This window comes from Ranitomeya imitator, chromosome 10 (assembly GCF_032444005.1).
Source record: "Ranitomeya imitator isolate aRanImi1 chromosome 10, aRanImi1.pri, whole genome shotgun sequence".
NCBI classification, from domain to species: Eukaryota; Metazoa; Chordata; class Amphibia; order Anura; family Dendrobatidae; genus Ranitomeya; species Ranitomeya imitator.
Window position 1 is genome coordinate 9,906,545 of NC_091291.1, and position 26,552 is coordinate 9,933,096.

At 40.6% G+C, this 26,552-nt stretch overlaps 1 protein-coding gene across 1 annotated transcript; it reads left to right on the plus strand.

Moving 5' to 3' along the window:
• Window positions 1-10,568, plus strand: LOC138651315 (uncharacterized). The gene is made up of 5 exons (XM_069741408.1): window positions 1-73; window positions 3,015-3,083; window positions 6,613-6,900; window positions 8,340-8,547; window positions 9,783-10,568. Exons 1-5 carry the CDS (start codon window positions 70-72, stop codon window positions 9,931-9,933), a joined length of 720 nt encoding a protein of 239 aa, XP_069597509.1. The 5' UTR covers window positions 1-69; the 3' UTR covers window positions 9,934-10,568.
• Window positions 10,569-26,552: the final 15,984 nt, after the last annotated feature.

Sequence of the window (26,552 nt, forward strand, 5' to 3'; positions counted from 1 at the left end):
AGAAGAGAGTAGAAGTGCCACAAAGAGGGCAAGGTGCCCCCCGCTGCCCATCACCTCTGGAGGAATCTGATGGGTAACGTCTTTATATTTATTTGTTTACTTTCTAATGTTGCACGTTGGACGTGATACATTGTTGCATTGCATTTTGCTTTTTTTCTGATTAGTTACAAAGGTAGCAGAGTCCGGCTCATCATTCCGCACTGTATTTTTATTTTTTTTGTTAGAATTTATTGTATTATTTATAGAAAGCATGGAGGTATTATAAAGTGATTATAGGATAATATATAGCAATTATGGCAATTATTATTATTATTATTATTATTATTATTATTATTATTATTATTACTACTCTGCGCTGATTGTCTGTGAAAAAGTTGAGGAGAAGCATCTAGAATTATTGTCACCCTAAGCTCCCTGTACATTACAGGAGAGCGGTAAAAGAATGCGCGGAATTTAAGATTGCTGGAAAAGTCTCTAGCGCCACCTGTTGGTGGAGTTCGGGAGTGGGACATAATGATCAGGACTAAATTTAATATCTGTTCATATTTCATGCCAGATTATTTCAGTCGTATAGATACCTAATATGTGTAGGGTTTTTCTGTACATATTTAATAAAATGTATTTTATATAATTTTTTTTTTTTTTTTTTGGGGGGGGCGGAATTTTTTTATGCTTTTGAATTTGGGATATGTGGCCAATTTTCTCCCAGCCAAAAAAAGTTGTAGACAATGTGGGACGCTGAGGAAGTGATTGAGAGCGCTGAGTAATGTGGTTGAGTAAAAGTGAAGCGGTGGTTAGTTATCATTGGAAAAAGTTCCAGCATCAATCCGAGTTATATTATTTTTGTATCCAATTGTATTCGAAAGATTCAAGATTCCTCTTTCTTTATTTTTCATCACGATAATTTTTCTTATTTTATTCCAGATTAATTTATTTAATAAAGTCTACTAATAAACTTTTGTGGTACAGTAAATGAGATAGCCCTAAATAAATATAATATCTTAGGAAAGGAGAACATCTTTTATGTAACAATTTTTCCCATCCTTAAAAAAACTGTTTATCTACATGGTCCTCAAGACAAAAGGGGCTGCCAGCACAGTGAGGTGTCACAATACATCTATTATTCACTGTGAAGAGAAAAAAGGCAGGATGAGTGAGGAGCAGAGTGAAAAAGAGACACAGAAAGATAGTGCTTTGCTCTATCAAGTCTTGTACTTTACCCTAGAGCTGGACTCACATCCACACAGCTCAGTTGTTTAATCTTTTCCAGGCTTCTGTCTGTATGTTAACTAAGGAATTAAGAGCAGGAAGCCCTCGGGTCCAAGAGACACAGAAAGAGAGTGTTTTGCTGTCTATCAAGTCTTGTTCTTTACCCTAGAGCTGGATTCACATCCACACAGCTCAGTTTTTTAATCTCTTTGATGCTTATGTCTGCATGTTAACTGAGGAATTAAGAGCAGGAAGCCCTCAGGTCCAAGAGACACAGAAAGAGAGTGCTTTGCTGTCTGTGCTGTCTATCAAGTCTTGTATTTTACCCTAGAGCTGGATTCACATCCACACAGCTCAGTTTTTTAATCTCTTTGATGCTTATGTCTGCTTGTTAACTAAGGAATTAAGAGCAGGAATTCCTCAGGTCCAAGAGACACAGAAATAGAGTGGTTTGCTGTCTGTGCTGTCTATCAAGTCTTGTTCTTTACCCTAGAGCTGGATTCACATCCACACAGCTCAGTTTTTTTAATCTCTTTGATGCTTATGTCTGCCTGTTAACTAAGGAATGAAGAGCAGGAAGCCCTCAGGTCTGTATGTGGTTATATAGAAGACATTATAGTAACTTGTCTCTCCCAGTCAGTTCAGAGTCCATTGCAACTTAGGAAAGAGAGCCTATAAAGGAAAATGCTGGTGGAAATGCAGGAAATAAGTGAGAAAAAGGCCTGAAATAGTGTTATTAATGAGGGCTAAAAAAATATTGCATCATTACAGCTGTAGAGTGTTCATTATGGCCCCTATACAAAATTGACCAAACGCTAATTTGTATGGGGGATTCCCAACTGTCCCACAAAGGATCGGGAGCATACTTGTTCTCTCAGGTGACTCTTCAGGCTTTGCTGTCATGTGTGCACATGAGGAATACAATTATTTATGGCCATTATATGACTTGTATCCTACATTTTTCACCTGCAGTCTCTAGCTCTAATTTTCAGTTGTCTCTGAGCTAGTGGGTAGAGACTAACTGCTATGATGTCTCCCATACACAGACATGAGAAGTTCCTGCTCTCCTGTGTCTATGTACTATATGTTCAGAAGCAGCAGGAGCACGGAGGACTGCAGCATTGAGCAGTGTAGCTATGAATCCAGCATTGGGGTGATATAAAACACTTTACTAAAAAAACAGCAGCACAGAGGACATTATACAGCCAAACTGAGCACTGTATCTGTGAATCCATCTCTGGGTGATATATAAAATACTTACTAAAAAGCAGCAGCATAGAGGACATTATACAGCCAAATGGAGCACTGTAGCTGTGAATCCTGCGCTGGGGGTGATATATAAAACACTTACTGAAAAAACAGCAGCATAGAGGACATACAGCCAAACTAAGCACTGTATATGTGAATCCATCTCTGGGGTGATATATAAAATACTTACTAAAAATCAGCAGCATAGAGGAAATTATACAGCCAAACTGAGCAATGTAGCCATTAATCCAGCGCTGGGGTGATATATAAAACACTTACTAAAAAGCAGCAATATGAGGGACATTAAACAGAAGTACTGAGCAGTGTAGCTGTGAGTGCAACTCTGGGGTGAAATAAAACACTTACTATATAGCTTCAGAAGGGTTTGTTGCCTTTGTCACTCTGGAGAATGAAGTACTTTTAGAAGATAACATATTATTCCTGTTTCTTGCATTTGCTCAAATTATTGCAGAGTTTGTTGAAACGACAGGGACCATTTAAGTTCATACATGTATCTATCATTCTGTATAACCGAGTCTTGTTCTTTTTGTTGACAGACTTCAGTGTGGCACTTGTGGTTCTTCTAATCTATTTCTGTGGTTGTATGGCTTCAACATCACCAGAAGGTAAATGCAGATCTGATCTATTCACATTTCATTTTTCAATGATCAACAAAATTAATGTTACACGTAGATCTCATATGGAATCTCACACATGCTACACAGTTGCCTATGTCAGCGACTCACACAAACTAGAGTGGAGAAAGCTGACTGTGGATGGGAGAGGAGAGGACTTCTATCCTCCTGAGAGGTGGGAATCCTAAAAATGGAACCAGAACCTATCAGATATTCATGTTGTGCTGTTTATGATGTTGTATTGTGGCCGACGGGGTTGTTTCAATCAGACAATGTGGCCTTTGGGTCATAAAGGATGTGGGCCCCCGACGATGTCATCTTGGGACCTAACAGCAGTCAGGATACCAATGGCTATCAAGTGGAGGTTTGTACAACGCTCCAAGAAGATTCCTCCTCGGATCATTCCTGACCCACTGCCAAACCAAACATTATCTGTGGTACCTTCAGGCTCGTTCCTGTCTATGACATGTGCTCAGTGTGAACATGTTCCCATCTGTGAAGAGAACTGGTCTGCCGATTCTGGCGTTTTATGGAGAATAAGGGTTTTTCACATTGCGTTCCATCGTGTAGAAAGGGCCGTAGACTATAATGGTGTTGGCAAAATGAAAGTGCATCATTTTCGGCCGTATGCGCCTACTGGAGGTGGACACCCAGACCCAATCCACTACGTCTGAGGGTGTTCCTCCAGATGGCGTATACGGCCGAAAATGCTGCATGTTAGAGCACACGTTGACTTGGTCAGCACCATTATGGTCTTTGACCCCATTGGCGCATACGTCAGAATACCCTTTTACGAGGGGGTCAGAAGTAAACCCCAACGGGACCACCAAATTGGTGCTGGAACGCAATATGAAAGTATCCTAATATTCAAGCAGTATAGTGCAAGCCTCTGAGCACAGGTCCCAGTAGAAGACATGTGTCCTCATGCCTGTCTCATGGACTTTGACTGGTCACCAATTGCCTCCGGATGTCAATTTTTAGGGCTCTTGACATGTTTCTCTTGTTTCTCCTTGCAAAAAGGAGCAGATGCCAGTTCATACCTTCTACGGCCCTCTCTGGTTCTTGTCCTGATATCTGTTCCATGATCTTGAGACTATGTTATGAGTTTGTACCACCCTGGAAGACCTGAACGACTACCTGAATGGGCTACATGGATGGTGTTATGACTGGGCCTTAGAACTCACACCGGCATTAACAAACCATGGGAGATGTTAAGCCTGCACACCTCAGGCTCCTATACAGACTAGATAATCCCTAACCTGACCCTGGTCAGCAACAAACAGGAAGACGAAGTACCAGAGGTCACAGCAATGCGTGTGGTCAGAGACAAGACAGAAATCGGAACCAGACGGGAACGCTGGATCCAAAACGTGAAACAGAAAACATAGTCGGGGTACGAGCCAAAGAGTCAAAGCCAGACAGGAAATGTAGTAACAGAGACGGAAAGCTGGAGACAGGGTTCAGAATTCAAGCCGTGTCATACACCGAGGGAACCAAACACACACTAAGTCAGGGATAGGTAATGGGTCAGGCACAAATACGGGTAGTCAGAGGCAGAAGAATCACTAGGGTATACGGGTCAGCTGCTCAAGCCAGAGACTGGAACCATCACTGACAAGTGCTACCAGAAATGGCACCAATAAATAGCCACCCACCAACCAAAGAGAGACCAGGAAAGGTTAACCCTACCATAACCAGGCCGTGGAAAAAGCAAGAAGCAAACCCCAACCTGGATCCTGACAAACCAAATGAGGAAGCGAAAACATCTGCACAGAAGCAACAAAGTAAAGCAAAGACAAGAGCATCATTGGCAGTTGGACAGAGACAGCACAGGCTGTGGTCCAGCAGAGAGAGAAACCGACCCACAGCCAGAAATCCCAAATCCCAAAAGTGAGCCATGTCATAAGGCTTCATGCTACCAAGTGACAAGGACACAAGAAAAATGTGAAGCTAGACACGTGTCAGTCAGGAAGGAGAAGTAGACGGGAACTGTCTGTGGCCACCACCTGAAATGTTCACTTTTGGAGAGTCATCATGTTGTCTGATTCCAATTGCTTCTACTTCCTAAATGGACAGATCAATAGTCAGGGACTTGGGGTTATATTGTGCTATGAACTTGTGCCCTACATTTTTTAAGCCGTGTATATGAACATCCAGAGTGAAATGATTACAGACTTCATACAAGAAGAACTTCTGTGCCAGTGACAACCTGACAACACATCTTACCCTTCTATTTCCTGTTTCTTATTCATTCATAAGGCATTCCAATTAGAGTAATCCAATAAAGTGCAAATTCAATCTGTCCGGGAGGGGTTAACAAAATAAATATTTATACACACCTCCTCTACCTGACTTGCTGCCAATCCACCGCCCCGATCAGCTCCTCTTCCTTCTTGTATTCCGTCTCGGTCCTCCAGCAGGCATCACCGCTGACTAGGTCTTACGCTGTAATGTCATATCATTGCCGAAAATCATTTGACAGAGAGGGGCACAGTCAGAGGTCGCATCACCCTCTGGAAAACCTGAATGTAGAAGAAGAAAGAGCTACCGATTGGGGGGACAGGCGAGGAATGGCAGTGGTGGGACAGGCGAGGAATGGCAGTGGTGGGACAGGCGAGGAATGGCAGTGGTGGGACAGGCGAGGAATGGCAGTGGTGGGACAGGCGAGGAATGGCAGTGGTGGGACAGGCGAGGAATGGCAGTGGTGGGACAGGCGAGGAATGGCAGTGGTGGGACAGGCGAGGAATGGCAGTGGTGGGACAGGCGAGGAATGGCAGTGGTGGGACTGGCGAGGAATGGCAGTGGTGGGACAGGTGAGGAATGGCAGTGGTGGGACAGGCGAGGAATGGCAGTGGTGGGACTGGCGAGGAATGGCAGTGGTGGGACAGGCGAGGAATGGCAGTGGTGGGACTGGCGAGGAATGGCAGTGGTGGGACAGGCGAGGAATGGCAGTGGTGGGACAGGCGAGGAATGGCAGTGGTGGGACTGGCGAGGAATGGCAGTGGTGGGACAGGCGAGGAATGACAGTGGTGGGACAGGCGAGGAATGACAGTGGTGGGACAGGCGAGGAATGGCAGTGGTGGAACAGGCGAGGAATGGCAGTGGTGGGACAGGCGAGGAATGGCAGTGGTGGGACAGGTAAAGGGAAGGCCAGGGAGAGGCGTCTGTAATAATTTATTGTTTTGTAACCCCTTTTCATCTCTCAGAATTCAGCAATATGGTGGCTCCTCAAAATTCAATTTTGCATGGGTCCACAATATTTTGGTAAATTCTAGATTAATTTGATTAGTTTAGAATCAATTTGCTAATCTCAACCTCATAAGATACATGTAGAAACCAACAACACTGTAAAAAAAAAATGTACTGATGTGATAGTTTGGAAGGTCCAATGTCGGAAAGATAAATATTACCTGTTGGGAGACAGTGACAAGAAGTGTTGTCATGGGATATGATTCATGATGCGCATACATTGTAGCAAACGGTCATGTATTCCGTTACCATCCTTAATGTTTGTTTGCAGATTTACAGAAGCCACCAGAATGGCAGAAGTTCCGTTTCAGTTCTCCGGATGAACCCCTATCCAATCAACTTCTGACCCTTAATAATGAAGAGGAGCGGAATTCTGAAGGATGTGAACTAAAATTTGACAAGACTCCACATTTCCACAATTGTTCAAAATGGGAATGGCTGGTTTTTGTGGAAAATGAAACAGATATAGAAGTATTTACCAAAGACCTAGGGATACAGACTTTGAGACTGGAATATGGAAGTATCTTGAATGGAAAATATCTATTAGCAAATGGTGGAGGTGAGATGAGGTTTTTATAAGTTACTTTTACTTTTTATCTTGTGGTTTTTGTTGCCATTTTTTGCAAAAAAATTTTCAAAATGGTGCAAGTTAATTATGAATTTTTCACAGACAAAAATTGTCTATTTTTGTCTTTAAACTTATTTGCAACTTATTTGCACACGAAAGTTGTGCACTTTACAAAATGTTGCAAAACTTGATGTAGTTAACTTTAGCATATCTAATAATCACTTCAGGGGGAACTTGAGTATATTTGCTAAAAAATCATTATCAGCATCATAAGTATGCTCAGCACAGAAATACAGAATCATCCCCAATATCAGTACATGAATACATTACCAGAACCACCATTAGTACATTTAAAATAGCACGAGAACCATCATCAGTAAATGAATACATCACCAGAACCAACATTTATGTATTAACATAGTGCCAGAACCATCATAAGCACATGAATACATCACCAGAACCACCATCAGTACATAAATGAAGCACCATAAACATCATCAGTACATAAATGAAGCACCATAAACATCATCAGTACATAAATGAAGCACCATAAACATCATCAGTACACAAATGCAGCACCATAAACATCATCAGTACATGAATGCAGCACCAGAACCACCATCAGTACATAAATGCAGCACCATAAACATCATCAGTACACAAATGCAGCGCCATAAACATCATCAGTACATGAATGCAGCACTAGAACCATCATCAGTACAAAAATGTAGCAACAGAACCATCATCATTACATTAATACAGCACCAGAACCACCATTAATACAAAAATACATCACCAGAACCACCATCAGTACATAAATATTGAACTAATCTTCATATACCTTATCAATTGCAATGTCAGTTAAGCCCTTGACATATACATGTGTATTGCATGAACCTACAACTCCCAGTATGTTCTTAACAATGGGAAGGAGATGCTGGGAGTTCTTGTTACTAGCCATAATCAAACTGCGGACCATACAGAAACCACAATATTAGTTAGATAAAGTCAGTATTAAAAATAAACATTTACATCCAAGTACCTTGTTCTTGGCAGCACATGTACGCACTGTGCAATCTGCTACAGAAAACAATGATCCTTAAACTTTGTCAAAATCATCTTACCTGATGAGCGAGTGTTTTGTTCATTTGTTGGGTGATTGATGACCTTTTTAGATGTCTTAATACTCCGGAGCAAGCATTCCCAATTATTGGCCATCTAGAAACATCATTACGTAGTGAAAGAAGTAGGTTCCTAGTATTTCAGATGAAGATTGCACTAACCCAGTGAGAAGTCACAGACTGAGAGTTACATACATGTAGGAGCAGAGTATTTCAGAAGGGGAATGTGTTGGCCATGTGCTGATGTTTTTGAGGCTGTAAAATGTAGCCACCTTTATTGCACCATTAAATGCTACATTTATTCTTCAGGGATGGAGAAAGAACTAATAGTGATGGAGAAGAGATCCCGATTCACCAATTCTTCTGGCAGCTCATTGCAGTCGTCTAATGAAGGCCAAAACCGGACTGTGAAGATTGCAGTCGAAGTCAGAGTCGGAATCGGAGTCGGAAGTTTTTTTGGAGTTGTTCTTCTGATTTCAATCTTTTTATCGTACAAATACCGACAAGAAATTGGAAGGTAATTAACAAATTTGACACTAAATCAAATCGTAAATTGAAACTCCACACCGCAGAATTAAGTTAATATAAAATGTCTTAAAGAAAGACTAAAGTCAGAGAGAAGTTACATTGTAACTGTCCCAGATGATAAAGTGCAAGGCTATGTTTTGTTAGGATCCCCACTGTGGATGTCTTGTAGTTTCTCTCCTGCAGAGATATCCACAATGAAATCTACTCCTAACTAAACAAGAGAAAATATAAAGTTGTGCTCAAAAGTTTACATACCCCGGCAGAATTTTTGCTTTCTTGGCCTTTTTTTCAGAGAATATGAATGATTAACACCAAAACTTTTTCTCCAATCATGGTTAGTGGTTGGGTAAAGCCATTTATTGTCAAACTACTGTGTTTTCTCTTTTAAAATTATAATGATAACCCAAAACATCCAAATGTCCCTGATCAATAGTTCACATCCCCCATTTCTTAATACCGTGTATTGCCCCCTCTAACATCAATGACAGCTTGAGGTCTTTTGTGGTAGTTGTGGATGAGGTTCTTTATTTTCTCAGATGATAAAGCTGCCCACTCTTCTTGGCAAAAAGCTTCCGGTTCCTGTAAATTCCTGGGCTGTCTAGCATGAACTGTGCTCTTGAGATCTCCCCAGGCTCAATGATATTGAGGTCAGGAGACTGAGATGGCCACTCCAGAACCTTCACTTTGTTCTGCTGTAGCCAATGACAGATCGACTTGGCCTTGTGTTTTGGATCGTTGTCATGTTGGAATGTCCAAGTACGTCCCATGCGCATCTTCCGGGCTGATGATTGTAAATTTGCCTCCAGTATTTGCTGATAACATGCTGCATTCATCTTTCCTTCATCTTTGACCAAGTTTCATGTGCCTTTGAAGCTCACACATCCCCAAAACATCAGTGATCCGCCGTTCTGCTTCTATCTCTCCATAAAATTCAATGAGCAGCTACAATCTGATCCCTAAGTGAGCTAGCATCTTGTTTTGACCCAGACAGATTTCATCTTCATTGGAGTGAATGATGAGTTCAGAAGGCAGGGTGAGGAACGTGCAGGAGGAATCCATAGTACCTACATTATATCAGGAGCTTCTGTGAGGGCAAATATTATTGGAAATGCCCACACCCTAGTAGTTGATACACTGAGATCAGGAGTATAATCATTGGGGAAGTTTTTATATAAATTTGGAAACTTTTTATTTGACACCCTAAACGTTTCATTGTCTTGGCAGAAGGATCCCTGCATGCTCATCTTTTCTTGGAGGACGTGAGACCAACAATTCCACCAAAGCTGGTAATGACCCAGATAGGAACAGTTCCACTTTAGTCCACACTAATGGCTATATCCCGGCACAACGTCACGAAGCGGAAAGTGAAATGTGAAATCGGGAACCCGATTCCTTGAGCTGATTTCTGTAACGAGTTGATTCGATATCTTTCATGGCCAACCGAGCAGAAGACCTGATTGTTCTATGTTCTGTTTTCTTACTGATGGTTTTTAGAAATTATTACTTTTTAGCACTAATCACGTTTTTGGAGAATAAGTTTTCATGTGTTTACCCTATTAATGTGCGGATACGCCCTACATTGGTGCCACCGGTGACCTCGACAGCATAAAGTCACCGTCAATTTATGCTGCAGATTTTACCCGCAGTTTGTTAATGGCTTTTACTCCAGGAAATCCTCAACACAAAATCCGCTGCCTGTGCACATTGTATGGACAGAACTTTACACCGACGCAGGTTTTACCTTCATTTTAGCTTTTAGATTTAGATTTTTGAGTCGCTGCTCTTTACAATGTAACTGGAGAATGGATTCTCTTATATTTCCTCATATATTTACCAAACTAGATTACCAAAATGACAAATTGATACTAATGTATCCCAGAGGGAAGTGAATTGGTGAAATGTGAATAAGGCACAACTTTTTTGTCACTTAACTCAGATTATTATTATTATTATTAATAATAATAATAATAATAATAAATCTTAATATTGTACATTATTAATACAAATAATACTCAGATTATTATTATTAATAGTAACATAGTAACATAGTAACATAGTTAGTAAGGCCGAAAAAAGACATTTGTCCATCCAGTTCAGCCTATATTCCATCATAATAAATCCCCAGATCTACGTCCTTCTACAGAACCTAATAATTGTATGATACAATATTGTTCTGCTCCAGGAAGACATCCAGGCCTCTCTTGAACCCCTCGACTGAGTTCGCCATCACCACCTCCTCAGGCAAGCAATTCCAGATTCTCACTGCCCTAACAGTAAAGAATCCTCTTCTATGTTGGTGGAAAAACCTTCTCTCCTCCAGACGCAAAGAATGCCCCCTTGTGCCCGTCACCTTCCTTGGTATAAACAGATCCTCAGCGAGATATTTGTATTGTCCCCTTATATACTTATACATGGTTATTAGATCGCCCCTCAGTCGTCTTTTTTCTAGACTAAATAATCCTAATTTCGCTAATCTATCTGGGTATTGTAGTTCTCCCATCCCCTTTATTAATTTTGTTGCCCTCCTTTGTACTCTCTCTAGTTCCATTATATCCTTCCTGAGCATCGGTGCCCAAAACTGGACACAGTACTCCATGTGCGGTCTAACTAGGGATTTGTACAGAGGCAGTATAATGCTCTCATCATGTGTATCCAGACTAATAATAAATCTTTATATTGTTATTATTGTACATTATTAATACAAATAATAATGCAAAATAATAATTCTAATAATGTAAGTTTTAATAATATTATTTTATATTATTTCACAATATATTTTTTATATGATTATTATTTATATTAATAATAATACAAATAATAATGTAAATTAATTATATAATAATAATAATATACATAAGCATAACAATACTCAGATTATTATTATATCTTATCAATAATATTAAGGTTGAATAATAATCTGAGTATTGTTGTTATGCTAATGTATATTATTATTCTAGAAGTAATTTACATTATTTGTAATATTGTACATTATTATTAATAATATAAATAATAATCATAAATATATTGTGAAATAATAATATAAAATTATATTATTAAAACTTACACTATTAGAATTATTATTTAACATTATTATTTGTATTAATAATGTACAATAATAACAATAATATTATTATTGTACATTATTATTAATACAAATAATGTAAAATAATTATAATAATGTAAGTTTTAATAATATTATTTTATATTATTATTATTATACAATATATTTATTATTTACATTATTAATAATGTACAATAATACAAATAATAATGTAAATTAATTAAATAATAATATGCATAAGCATAACAATAATACTCAGATTATTATTATTAAAAATATTAACAATATTATTAACAATAATTATCGGTACTATTGCACATTGTTATTAATACAAATAATAACAATGTAAAATAATAACTATAATAATGTAAAATAATAAATGATTATTATAATTATTTATCAGACATATTCGGCTAGCCCTGTGTAATATCAAGCCCAGCTAAAGGCGGACTTAGCTGCTTTGTATATGAGGTTCAATGGCAGGAGGAGAATATAGTTACATGTAAAGAGTTAATATATCAGTAGCAGTAGTAGTAGTAATATTGTATTATTATAATAACATTATTATGCATTAGTCATGTATTCAAATGTCCCTGTGTTTTATAAAGCCTAGCTAAAGGCGGACTTAGCTGCTTTGTATACGGGGCTCAATGGCAGGAGGAGAATATAGCTGCATGTAAAGAGTTGGGGTATGTGCACATTTTGGCGCAGATCGGCCGCTGCGGATTGGCAGCAGTTTTCCATGCGCTGTACAGTACCATGTAAACCTATGGAAAAGAAAATCCGCAGTGCACATGCTGCGGAAAAAAACGCGCGGAAACGCTGCGGTTTACATTCCGCAGCATGTCAATTTTTTTGTGCGGATTCCGCAGCGGTTTACACCTGCTCCATAATAGGAATGCGTAGGTGTAATCCTGCAGGTGGAATCCGCACAAAATCCGCAAAAAAAATGGCGGTAAATCAGCGGTAATTCCGCAGGAAATCAGCAGTGCTGTTTACCTGCTTATTTACCAAAATCAGTCTGGAAAAATCTGCAGAGTAATCCGCAGCGGCGTGTGCACATACCCTTAACTGCCGGAAGAGGACATAAATGCTTGTTAAGCATTAACCTGCTAGAGGAGGACAGAGCTGCTTGTAAAGGGTTAATCTGATTTTTTTTACTACTTCCACCAAAAGCCAGCAGCAGTGATCCTGAGGAGAAGGCGGTGATAGGTTCTACCTCTGTTGCTGCTGCTTCTGTCCTCCTCCTCCTCCTGCAGCCCTATAATACACAGGAATCCATCTTACATTGCTTATTATATATTGCGTCCTGCAGCACAGAATTTTCCCCTGTTTTCATGCGGAAAACTCACATTTCCCCCCCACACAGCTCAGAAGCAGGAAGCCTCACGGAGCTCGTGACACTGTGGAGAGCTTGATTCCGGTCTCTGAAAGGGAGACTTTTCACTAAATAGAGAGTAAATCTTCTTTAAAGGGAACCTGTCATGTAAAAAAAATGCTATGAACCTACATGTAATCTGCAGGTTCATAGCATTTTGAAGCCATGCAGCTAGAGGGAAGAAATGAACTGTACTCCTCCCAGCAGCCTCCAGCTTTCAGTCATGGAGGAGTGGCCGGCGCAGCTTTAGTCACCACTTAGCAGAATCTGTAACCACGCCCCAGGACTGACTGAAAGCTAGTCAGTGCCAGTGTGTGGTTACAGCTGCCACTCACTAGGTACCGAGCGGTGACTGAAGCTGTGCATCTGAGTGAAAGTCCAAGGCTTCTAGAAGGAATAAAGTTTATTAATTCCCATTAGTTGGGCTTTTAATGCAATTCAGAACGCTATTAACCTACAGATTAATCCCATATATGCAGGTTAATAATGTGTTTTGATATGACAGGTTCCATTTAAAATGTCGAAAGACATGAGTAGTAAGACAAGAGGTCCACGGCTGCCCCCTAGAAACTCATCTTGGGGTTCTGGTCATTATCGTCATCTCCCTGGAAGCCAGGATTTGATGTACTACTGTTTTACATGACCAGATACGTGGTTGTAACCCCATAGCAGTACCCTAAGATGAAAATTATGACGGCAGCAACCTGACCCCAAAACTGATCAAAAAATATCTACACGTTTCCCAGAATGATATGGGACAGTTATGGCCATTGTCGTGTGGACAATTGCTTGTTCTCCACGTTATGTAGCAAATCCCCCTTCATGCCGCGGCCCTTTTTCATTTTTGTGTTTTCGTTTTTCGCTCCCCTCCTTCCCAGAGCCGTAACTTTTTTATTTTTCCATCAATATGGCCATGTGAGGGCTTGTTTTTTGCGTGCCGAGCTGACGTTTTTATTGATACCACATTTGTGCAGATACGTTCTTTTGATCGCCCGTTATTGCATTTGAATGCAATGTCGCGGCGACCAAAAAAAACGTAATTCTGGTGTTTCAAATTTTTTTCTCGCTACGCTGTTTAGCGATCAGGTTAATGCTTTTTTTTTACTGATAGATCGGGCGACTCTGAACGCGGCGATACCAAATATGTGTAGATTTGATTAATTTTTTTTATTATATTTTGCATGGGGCAAAATGGAGGTTATTTAAACTTTCATATTTTTTTTTTTTTTTCATATTTTTAAAAACATTTTTTATTTATTTTTGCCATGCCTCAATAGCCTCCATGGGAGGCTAGAAGCTGGCACCACTCGATCGGCTCTGCTACATAGCAGCGATCATCAGATCGCTGCTATGTAGCTGAATTGCAGGTGTGCTATGAGCACCGACCACAGGGGGGCGCTCACACTAGGCCGGCATCAGTAACCATAGAGGTCTCAAGGACCTCTATGGTTACCATCCTGACGCATCGCCGACCCCCGATCATGTGACGGGGGTTGGCGATGCGCTTCTTTTCCGGCTGCGCGATGGTTAAATGCCGCTGTCAGCGTTTGACTGCGGCATTTAACAGGTTAATAGCGGCGGGGGAATCGCGATTTCACCCGCCGCTATTGCGCGCACATGTCAGCTGTACAAAACAGCTGACATGTCTCGACTTTGATGTGGGCTCACCGCCGGAGCCCACATCAAAGGGGGAGACACGATATGAGCAGTACATGTACTGCTCATGTCATGAAGGGGTTAACCTCCTGAAACACTGTTATGCTCACATGATGGACATGACCTTTCATAGTAGACAATATTTTAGCACGTTCTTCAGCAATAAATTATTTTTTTTTTTTTGCCCCATGAATAACTTGAGCCAAAAGAAACAATCGCCGCTTACCTGCGTTTGGTCCATCCATGACCTACTCGAAGGTTTGATAAAGGAACAAATAAATGGACAAGATGCTCCACTTAAAGCTCCATTTACCTAATATACCGGACCCCTTTCCATGAAAGTTTTTTGCCCCACCAGCACAAAAAATGCATGTCACATCGGGAAATATGGATAAGTGCAATATCCTTCTGGGTTGCCAAAGGATCAAATTTGTATACACATTTGTTTGTCCTATCACTATGACATCCATCCATGCGTATGGACAACTTTTTTTTTCCCCAGTGATAGAAAGTGAGAATCAAAATGTTTCAGTGCGTCTAAAATAAAACAAAAATGATACAAAGCTCCTGTGGTTACGGGTCTACAGCTCCTAAGCACAGCCATGTGTTTCTATGGTAACAGACTACGTGTAGACCTTGTGTAGTCTGATCCTTCAGAATTACTACCCTCTACCAATTATTTTCTACCAGTCTGGGACAAGATAGAAAAATAATTATATATGAATTCAAAATCAGACTGCGCTGTGGTGGTTTGTAGTCTGTTACCATGGAGACAAAAAAGTATTTTAGTTTTTTTGAAAAATTGTTACATTTTTATTTCAGATGCCTTGGGACAGCTAAAAAAAAGTGAATTGAGATCTAAAAATAGTAGCGGACAAAATTTAAGGGTGTTTTTACATACAGGATTTTCTTTTATAATTTCTGAAATTTTTTTTTTTTTTTTACACAATTTTTTGGAACCCAAAACTAAAATTGGATTCAAAATGAATAGGGTTTTAATTCTGTTGGATCCACTTCTGGTTTTGGCTTACAAAAAGTTCATCAAAAACTATAAGGTGTTTTATATAAAAAAAAAAAAATGCTGTATGTGAAATAACCTTAGGGCCATGTTCACATGTTGTCACCGGAAAATCCAAAAGTCAATTTACTGAAAAAAAAAAAAAATCAATGACCGAAATCGAGAGCCAAGACGTGAATGCGGACTGGTTGGAGAAATAATCCACGGATTTCACCAAACACCAGCACCTTACTCTAGGTTCTTCCCTACTTAAATTTGTTTCTATCAGACAATGTCCCAAGTCCTTGAGATTAGATTGTGAGGGGACAGGGGATTGATGGGAATATAATCTGTTTATAACACTACAGAATTTGTTATATCATGCTAAATGAAAAATGTAATGATTTTTTGTGATGTATTCTTTTTTCGATCATCGTCTGTAAAGTTCCTTTAATCTAATATGATGCAGCCTTAATCTCTCGGCTGTAAAAGATTCTCTGCTGAGTTGATCCCTTGATGAAGCAACAAGCGAAACGTGTGCATTCTCTGCTGAGTTGATCCTTTGATGAAGCAACAAGCGAAACGTTAGGGAATGGCCAGTAATTTGGAGGTTGGGCAATTATTATATATCGTTTGATCTGCCGTATTGTCCTTTATACTACATTTGGATGTCTGTTTATCTAATTATACTGTTTTATATAATTGTTTATCTGTATACACGATAAGTAATTTTGTGGCTATCGCATTCTGTCGGCTCATCGTTATGGATCTATTCTAATATTCCGTATCCATCTTTTTTCTTGTTCATTGATTTTTCACTACTATTGTTTTAATCATTTTTACAAGCTTCTAATAAAATTTATGTTTTAATTGCTAGAGTGTCGTACATTATTTATAAGTGTTATATTATTGCTTAGTGTTGGATTTATTAAAAACAAAAAACAAAGCCGGGTTTTCTTTTTAAGCTAGTTCCATTAGCAGTATCACTTGATCCCATCCGCTGCCGGACATCAAGGACTTCATAGATCCTAATGCTAATAATAAAAGCACCACAGATTTATAAATGATGAAAAATACAAGCATAGAGCTTGGTATACGCAATGTGGTACATGGAGAACCATCACTTTAGACTCCCAGGAGGGAGATGATGTGGCATAACGTGGGCTGCCATTGCCCATAGCAAGGAAAGTATTGCACCTCCTTATCCAGTCATTTTGCCCCACCAGAGTGTCCCATTAAAACAAATAACGATCCTTGAGTGCCTTCTTTAGAAAGTATTAATTCCCCCTTGAAAATTAATGATGTTCTTAAAGGGAAGGTGCCACCAGTTTTCTCGTATTTTGTTTTTTTTGTGAAATTAAGCTTAAAATAGTAATTAAAATGTATTAATGCAATGTTTGCACTGTTTGCAAACATTTCTATATGAAAAATATTATATATTTTTCTACAAATATACATATTTACCACTAGGGGGAGCATTTTCCGTTTTAGACCTCAAGCAGCTATAGTAAGATTTAGCAGCTCTGCCCCAGGGATATTAGACCACCCAAAAGGGGAGGGAAATGGTGATGTCAGCAGTTACTGCCCCAACAGTAAGAATGAAGAGCAGCATCACAGGGCAGCACCATTTTCATGTGGTGTGAATGGAGCAGCATTAGGAGCTGTGTGAGAGCTCCAGCTCTGCAGTGAATAGCCAGGCATTATGGAGGGAGGGGAGAGATGCATTGTATGGCTAAGGCCGGGGTCACACTAGACCGCAATACGGACGAGTGCAATGCGATAAAAAAAAAAATCGCATCGCACTCGTCCCAATGTTAATCTATGGGGCAGCTCCCATCATCCGATATTTTCTCGGCCGTATTCAGGATCCGAGTGAAATCGCAGCATGCTGCGATTGTCAGCGTATCTCGGCCGAGAATCGCCAATGAAAGTCTATGGGGGTGAGAAAAAATCGCACAGCACACGGACCATCAGTGTGACGTGCGAGAAATTATCAGGCATTGGGCAGGTGACAGGAAAGGCTCAGCCATTATTTGCTCATTTTGCAAGTGTGTGAGAAAATCTCGCCATACGGATGTCACACGGATCATTGGATGCGAGAAAATCGCATCCTCGCACTGCACACGGATCACTGTTTTGGTAACATTTGTGCGATTCTCGTCCGTCAAAAAGGGACCGTTTTTTTATACGTTGTGTGTCCCCGGCCTAAGAGTGACTGATGGGAGAGAAAGATGCGTGATGTATGATGAGTGAGACACATAAGGAGTGTGATGGGGAGATACACATTGAGGCTGCGTGCACACGTTCAGGATTTTTCGCATTTTTTTGCGTTTGTTCGCTATAAAAATGTGATAAAAACAATTTAAAAATGCATACATATGCATCCCATCATTTATAATGCATTCCTCAATTTTTGTGCATATGTTGCATTTTTTTCTGGGGAAAAAACGCATCGCAGTAAAAAACGCAACATGTTCTGCGCATGTCGTGTCTCCTCCTTTGATGTGGGCTCCGGCGCTGAGCCCACATCAAAGTCACGACATGTCGGCTGTTTTGTACAGCTGACATGTGCACGCAATAGCGGCAGGTGAAATCGCAATTCACCCGCCGCTATTAACCTGTTAAATGCCGCTGTCAAATGCTGACAGCGGCATTTAACTACCGCTTCCAGCCGCGCGGCCAGAAATGGGCGTATCGTCCACCCCCGTCACATGATCAGGGGTCGGCGATGCGTCAGGATGGTAACCATAGAGGTCCTTGAGACCTCTATAGCTACTGATGCCGGCCTGCTGTGAGCGCCTCCCTGTGGTCGGCGCTCATAGCAAGCCTGTAATTCAGCTACGGAGCAGCAATCTGATGATCGCTGCTATGTAGCAGAGCCGATCGAGTTGTGCCAGCTTCTAGTTTCCCATGGAGGCTATTGAAGCATGGCAAATGTAAAAAAAAATGTTTTTAAAAATATGAAAAAAAAAAAATAAATTAAAGTTTAAATCACCCCCCTTTTGCCCCATCAAAAATAAAACAATAAAAAAATCAAACCTACACATATTTAGTATCGCCGCGTTCAGAATCGCCCAATCTGTCAATAGAAAAAAACATGACTGACATGTGCCCGCAATAGCGGCAGGTGAGATCGCGATTCAACCGTTCCTCTGTATGTGTTTTCCGTCCGGCGGAAACAGTTGTTTTGACGGATCCTGCAAAAAACGGATGAAACGTGTGGCCATCTGGCGCTAATACAACTCAATGAGAAAATAACGGATCCGGCGAAAAAAAACTGATGTGGCAGAAAAAAAAGGAAATTGTGGGAAAAAACGGATAAGGCGGAAAAAAACGGATACGGCGGGAAAAAAAGGATCCGATGGAAAAAAAACTGATCTGGCAGAAAAAAAAGGAAATTGTGGAAAAAAACGGATCCGGCGGGAAGAAACGGAACTGGCAGATAAAAAAAAGAACTTGTGGAAAAAAATGGATCCGGCAGGAAAAAACGGATCAGGCGGGAAAAAAAGGATCCGATGGAAAATAAACTGATCTGGCAGAAAAAAAAGGAAATTGTGGAAAAAAAACAGATCAGGCGGGAAAAAAAGGATCCGATGGAAAAAAAAACTGATCTGGCAGAAAAAAAAGGAAATTGTGGAAAAAAACTGATCCGGCGGGAAAAAACTGATCCGGCGGGAAAAGACGGATCAGGCGGGAAAAAAAGGATCCGATGGAAAAAAACTGATCTGGCAGAGAAAAAAGGAAATTGTGGAAAAAAACAGATCTGGTGGGAAAAAACAGATCAGGCGGGAAAAAAAAGGATCCGATGGAAAAAAAACTGATCTGACAGAAAAAAAAGGAAATTGTGGAAAAAAACGGATCAGGCGGGAAAAAAAGGATCCGATGGAAAAAAAACCTGATCTGGCAGAAAAAAAAGGAAATTGTGGAAAAAAACGGATCCGGCGGGAATTAACGGATCCAGCAGGAAAAAATGGATCCGGCGGGAAAAAACGGATCAGGCGGGAAAAAATGGATCCGGTGGAAAAAACGGATCTGGCGGAAAAAAAACGGATTCTGCAAATGTGCTCGCAGGATGCGTTTTTATCCCATAAACTTGTATTAGCGACAGATCGTGACGGATGGCCACACGTCGCGTGGTCGTGTCCGTCGTGCAACGGATCCGTCGTGTTTTGGCGGACCGTCGGCACAAAAAAACGTTCAAGTGGACTTTTTTTGTCCAGCGCGTCCTCCATTTTCTACCGCGCATGCGCTGTCAAAACTCCGCCCCCTCCTTCTAGACTTCAGAATGGGCAGTGGATGTGTTGAAAAACTGCATCCGCTGCCCACGTCGGGCACAAATTTCACAACGTGCGTCGGTACGATGCATAGCGACAGACTCGTACCGACGCAAGTGTGAAAGAGGCCTTTGTGAGGGTTGAATTAAAAAAAAACAAAAAAAAACGCGTGGGCGCCCGTGCAATTTTCTGCGCAAGAGGGGGAAAGCCAACGGCCGGGGGCCAATATCTGTAGCCTGCTATGAATATCAGCCCGCAGCTGTCTGTATAGCCTTTACTGGCTATTAAAATAAGGGGACCCCAAAAAAAAAAATTGCGTGGGGTCCCCCTATATTTTATAGCCAGAAAGGCTACGCAGACAGCTGCAGGCTGATATTCATAGCCTAGAGAGGGGCCATGGATATTGCCCCTCCCCAGGCTACAAATACCAGTCCGCAGCCGCCCCAGAAATGGCGCATCTGTAAGATGCGCCAATTCCGGCACTTAGCCTCTCTCTTCCCACTCCCGTGTAGCGGTGGGATATGGGGTAATGAAGGGTTAATGTCACCTTGCTATTGTAAGGTGACATTAAGCCGGGTTAATAACGGAGAGGCGTCAATAAGACGCCTATCCGTTATTAATCCAATAGTAAGAAAGGGTTAAAAAACACACGCACACATTAGGAAAAAAGTATTTTAATATTCTTCATTTCACCATACTTACCATACTTCAGCGCCTGCAAAAAACGTAAAATAATAAACCGTATACTACCTGTCCGCCGTAGTCCAATTAATATCGAGTGTCCCACGACGATCTCCCCTATAGAACAGTGATATCGGGTGATGTCACTGCTCTATAGGACCCTCAGTGACACACCGACAGGAGACAATGGCTCCTACAGTGCATCACTGAGAGGTTACCTTAGGACAAGGTCTCACTTTATGGCAATTGCTGCCTGGGAACATTTCTCATACAGCAATGGCATAAAGTGAGACTAGGGACTTTTTTTCTTACAGCGGCGGAGGAATACAGTGGTGGAAGGATACCTACCTGCTGTCATTGTGTTCCTGGAGCCCCTAGAGAGCAGTCGCATTATCTGATGCTGCCGTTCTCCACGGGAGATCGTCGTGGGACACTCGTGGATTTCTGCGGACAGGGAGTATATTGGTTGTTTGTTTTTTTAATATTTTTTTTACAGATGACACTGGCTTCGGGGAACAAAGTGACAAGTAATGGTGAGTATGAAATCTATGTTTAATGTACTGTATGTCTATATGTATGTAATGTATGAATGTATTGTATGTAGCATGTATGTGGCATGTATGTGGCATGTATGTATGGAGTATTTTTTTTTTTCATTCAACACATTAGCCGGATGATGGGACTATTACTGTCCCATAATTGGCTAATGTGTCAATCACTGTCATTGTAGCAGGCATCGTCCAATGGGACTTGTAGTCCCATCGGACGATCCTTGCATACACGCATAGAGACCCCCCCACGCTGCACAGAGACCCCCCCCCCACGCCGCACAGAGACCCCCCCACGCCACACAGAGAGGGAGAGTGACACAGGGGGAGAGTGCAGTTTACCGGAGATCACTGGGACTCTGTGCAAGTGGGGAGGCAGAGACACAGCAGGAGGAAGCACACGGCAGAGTGTGAGAGCAGAAGATGTCTGCCCAGAACCTGCAGTGCCTGGAGTACAGAGGAGAAGTGAGGGCTTCTTCTCTCCTGTGATAGAGAGCAAGTGGAGCTCGGCAGATAGCACAGGGCTCTAATAAAATGGCAGCTAGTCACACCTACAGCAGTGAGTTGTGCAGCCCACAGCATGCCCAGCTCACTGCTAATGCTGCTGCAATGTTACAGATAGGGTCCGAGCCGGTCTATTATCTCCTATGTCCATGGGGTGCCGTAATCTGACACTGATAGTGCCCTGCTACTGCTGCAAAACCAAGATGTCAGCCCCCAGTGCATTCTTTCTACTCATATATCACACGAAATCTGTTTTACATGCATTCAAATCTGGGTTATAACAGCATGTTATGCTACATTACATTGATTAATTAATGATCTACAAACGCGGTACCTTCCCTTTAAAGTACCTGCCACCTTTATGCTGTCCCCCCTTAAAAAAATAAAGTTTCCACTCGCCTAATATGATGAAACAGATAAATATTGCAGTGCTGATAATTCCGGGGCCTTCACAAATTTAAACAAACAAAAAAAGAAAACAAAACAATATGTCCAATTTTCATCTAATTATAACATTCAGGATCTGTAGCATTCATGTCCACAGTGAATAACGATTCCCAGAAGCAATAATTGACTCTGGCTGTTTGCCGTTGTGAGTATAATGGTCATAGAGTTTAGTCCACTTACAGACTATTACATGTATCTTCGTAGATACAACCTCTATCTTAAGAAGATGGCAGATAGTAAAGGAAATAAAGCTCTTTGGCTTCCCATAAAATAATCATTGAATTATATCCAGAGTCAGGCTGTGTAACTTTTTCTTCTTCTTCAGGTTTCTCTCTACATGCAGTAATGTTTAATTCTCTTGCATTGGCCGTAATTGTAAATTGAAATTGTTGGAATTAAGAGTTTTGAAAAAAATCTGAAATATCATACAAGTAATCATCGATATATCTCTACTAAAACACCAGGATATCCTCCCATCTCTGGGCAAAATTAAACTTACTTTCACAGTATGCCATAAAAAAGATTGGCATAGCAGGGGGTGAATCCCGTGCCCATAGCAGTGCCACTTTATTGAAAGTATAAAAAGGTGGAGAAATAGAAATATTTCTGCTGGTATTTTACCCTTTATTTAAAAAAATCTAACTATCATTAGACCTAATTTGTGATCAATACATGTATACAACAAACACACATCAAAGGTCCATAGAAGCGAACCGGTCAATAACTTGTGTCGCATCCTTAAGATAAAAATATGGTTATTTTATATAATTCAAAGTTTTCAACTAGGTCAATAACTTAAGTGTGGGCATGTGATCTTCGGCACTAGCAATTCCATTGCATCTTTCTACTTTTTTCTTTGAAATTTTGTTCCCTTAAAATTTTTTAGCCCAGGTCAAGTGCCCCATGGCTGCCCCAACACTTCACAACTGGGGTGATGTCATATTTCCAATTCTGATACTTGATACATTTAAAATGAGAGATAATATCTCGGTAAATGGATGGATTTTCATAAACTAATCCATGTAGAAGTGAAAACTTCAGGAAGAAGACAGAGGAAAATATTATAGTGGAGGAAAGGAAGGAAAGTTAAAGATGAACTCCAGCCAAACAACCTGATCGTCATAAAGTGAGTCATAGTCAAACTTTCTCTTACGTTCCTTAGTGCAGCAAAAGAGCTGGGGTTTCTCTGCTCTGCAATCCAACAGGACAGGTGGAACTTTTTAATCAAAGAATATTCCGTTACAAGACTCTGAAGCTCCACCCGCATGACTGATTCATGCTGCTTGTGGATTGGACAGCATGAATAAAATAAAATTTATTATTTATTAAATATATAAAAATCATGTAATACCATCAGGTGGCATCTGATTGGCTCCAAATTTATTCAGCAACCAAACAAAAAAAACCAACAGCCAACCAATGTCATTGAAAAATATGAGTCCTAGAAGTGACAATCTGGCCCCACAGAGTCCTGATCTCACATCATCCAGTTTGTGTGAGATCACATGAAGAGACAGAAGGATCCGCACAAGCCTCATACACAGAAGATCTCAGAGACGTTCTCCAAAATGTTTGGAAGACCCTCCTGCTAAGAACCGCTATAACCTGTGTACAAGTGACGAGAAGAAGTGATGGAGGCAAAGGGCGGTCAGCACATACATAGATTGAAATTCTCTTAAAGAGGTTGTAACGGAAATAGTGGTGGAACCACTGTGCCGTGGATCGAGGAGAGCCTAAAGGGGCATGACTAAGTGAACAACTGACTATTCGGTAGAGCTCCAGATGGTGGGGTTAAGCTTGACTCCTGATGGACGCCAGGTGCTACTCCAGAACAGACTTCGAACACACGGCATAATTTCTTTGTTGGTTTTCAGAGACTGTATGGCCTTTCTCTCCTGGGCACTGATGTTGGATGCTTGTCTCCTGTTAGTATCTATGATGGTGGATTTTATCAAATATCTGAACTTGTGTTAAAAGGTAGCTTCAAATCTAAGAGAGACAGAAGAGTCTGGGAATATAAACTGATGATGACCTGTGACACTCTCAGTGCAGGAATGAATGTGTCTCATGGATTTATCTCTTTTTACATTAACTAAGGAACTTGCCCCTCAGACTATGAGGGGTCATCACAACAGAACCAGACCCCGATCAGACGACAATAAAACATTCCTTATCTAAGAGCTGGCCCAATATTTATGGACACAACTGTTTATCACTCATGGTAATTCTGCTTCATGTCACCTGTCTTATCCATGTTTTTTTTTTTCTGTGCTATGTTGTGCATAAATATGTGATTCTTCAAGATTTCCTTTAGCCTTTGCCTGATGAAGAGACCTGTGTAGTCTCGAAAGCTGCAATTTGTTACCATCTTTTCAGTTAGCCATTAAAAGGTATCAACCACTGAGGACTCTCAATTCTAAATATTTTTCTATGTGAGGAACAGGATGTTGGTTATTTACCACCAACTACAAGATACCAATAGCCATGTATGTGAAAATCACTTTGACATTACTAAGGCTGTGTTCACAGCACAGAACTTCATCTGTATACAGTCCTATGTGACCTCAGAGTGTTACACACGTCTTTACAAAGCAAATAAAGATTTTTATTACGTTCGATTTGCCGCCATTGACATTTTTGGGAAAGAGTCGAGACTTTGAAATTCAAAAGTTTTGTTTCATCTCTAGATATATGCACTTATATTTAGATTTATTTACGTTTTCGGCAGTTAGGAAAATCTGTAAAAACGCACAAATATATTGGGATCAGCCAATCAACTATAAAAGGAAAATATTTTTTTTTCTGAGATATTTCATTGCTTAGTCAATTGCTTTCAGATTGATTTACACCGAGTCTATTAAGATCGTCATAGACTAGCACATAATAAATCAACTCATATCGAGTTTTTATAAGAGTGTTGGTGCGAATATTGTTGAGGTTTTCAGTGAACTCCACTTGTTCAGTTGCAGTTGTTCTGTGATCTCCAACTTACTGACTGGAAATCAGACTTTGTGGCTTTTTGTATTTACACATCATCAATCCAGAATTACAGAAAAATGATCACACGTGACGGAGATAAGTGATAAGTGTGACCACGGAGATAAGTGATAAGTGTGACCACGGAGATAAGTGTAACCACAAAACAACGATGAGGCTGCCATAAACCATAGCAATAACCACTGGAAAGGAATCTGACTCATTTTCTTATTTCTTATTTGCCCTGAGTGAGTTTGGTCTTAGAGCTGCCAAACTTCTCAAAGATTCCACTTGGAACATGTTCGTTTTTTTGTGTAAAACAGGTACTTCCCCCTCTGAGATCAGACATGTCAGTTTCAGAATTGTGTCATTTGTGTCATGTAAATGTGACTATGGTACATTGCAAAAGAAAATCAAGACTAGTTTATATCCATTATATATTCACAAACAATTGCTCTATGTAATGCTACTAGAATCCCTTCCATATGAGGGGTATCGTACCATCCACAACTTTATGTCTCACACTTAGCGTGACCAATAGAATAAATGATCTCCACTATGTTACTGATATAAAAGCCATGATTTTATTTTAACACAATAACCTAAAAGATGTTGAGAAACACCAATTACTACATGTAAAGAAGGGTACAAAATCCAAAACAAGGGACTATACTGCCATAGGTAGTTTCAGAAAACCAGGCAAAACACTCGCAAGCATGTAAACATGTTTACCACTGATGAAAAGCCTCAATATATAATGAAATGAGTGTTAAACTATTACCTAAGAGTATGTATGGTGGTAAGTGTGGTTGTTGATCCTAATATCGCGAGGCCTCCCGAAGAAGCAGAACGCGAAACGCGCGTCGGGGCAGAGGGACGCCGAGGTACTTTTACGTGGCTGACAGCAAGGTATACCATTTTAATTACATACTATCCACTAGATGTATGCCGTGTATTAAGAGTATATTGGTGGCTAGATTATCATGGGAACAAGAATTTACTTACCCATCTAAGTTCTACATATGTCGTGAAGTATTAGCTTCCTTTTTTCCCTCGGGTAAAATTCTTTATGGTCTATTTAGCCATATCACTGTTTTAAATGTTTTTAAATGCATGTCTTGCCTGGCTCTATTTATGGATTACTAGATGGTAGCCCGATTCTAACGCATCGGGTATTCTAGAATATGTATGCGTAGTGTATAGCACAGCCCACGTAGTATATTGCACAGCCCACGTAGTATATAGCACAGCCCATGTTGTATATTGCGCAGCCCACGTATATTGCGCAGCCCACGTAGTATATTGTGCAGCCCACATTGTACATTGTGCAGCCCACGTAGTATATTGCGCAGCCCACGTTGTATATTGCGCAGCCCACGTAGTATATTGCACAGCCCACGAAGTATATTGCACAGCCCACATAGTATATAGCACAGCCCACGTTGTATATTGCGCAGCCCACGTTGTATATT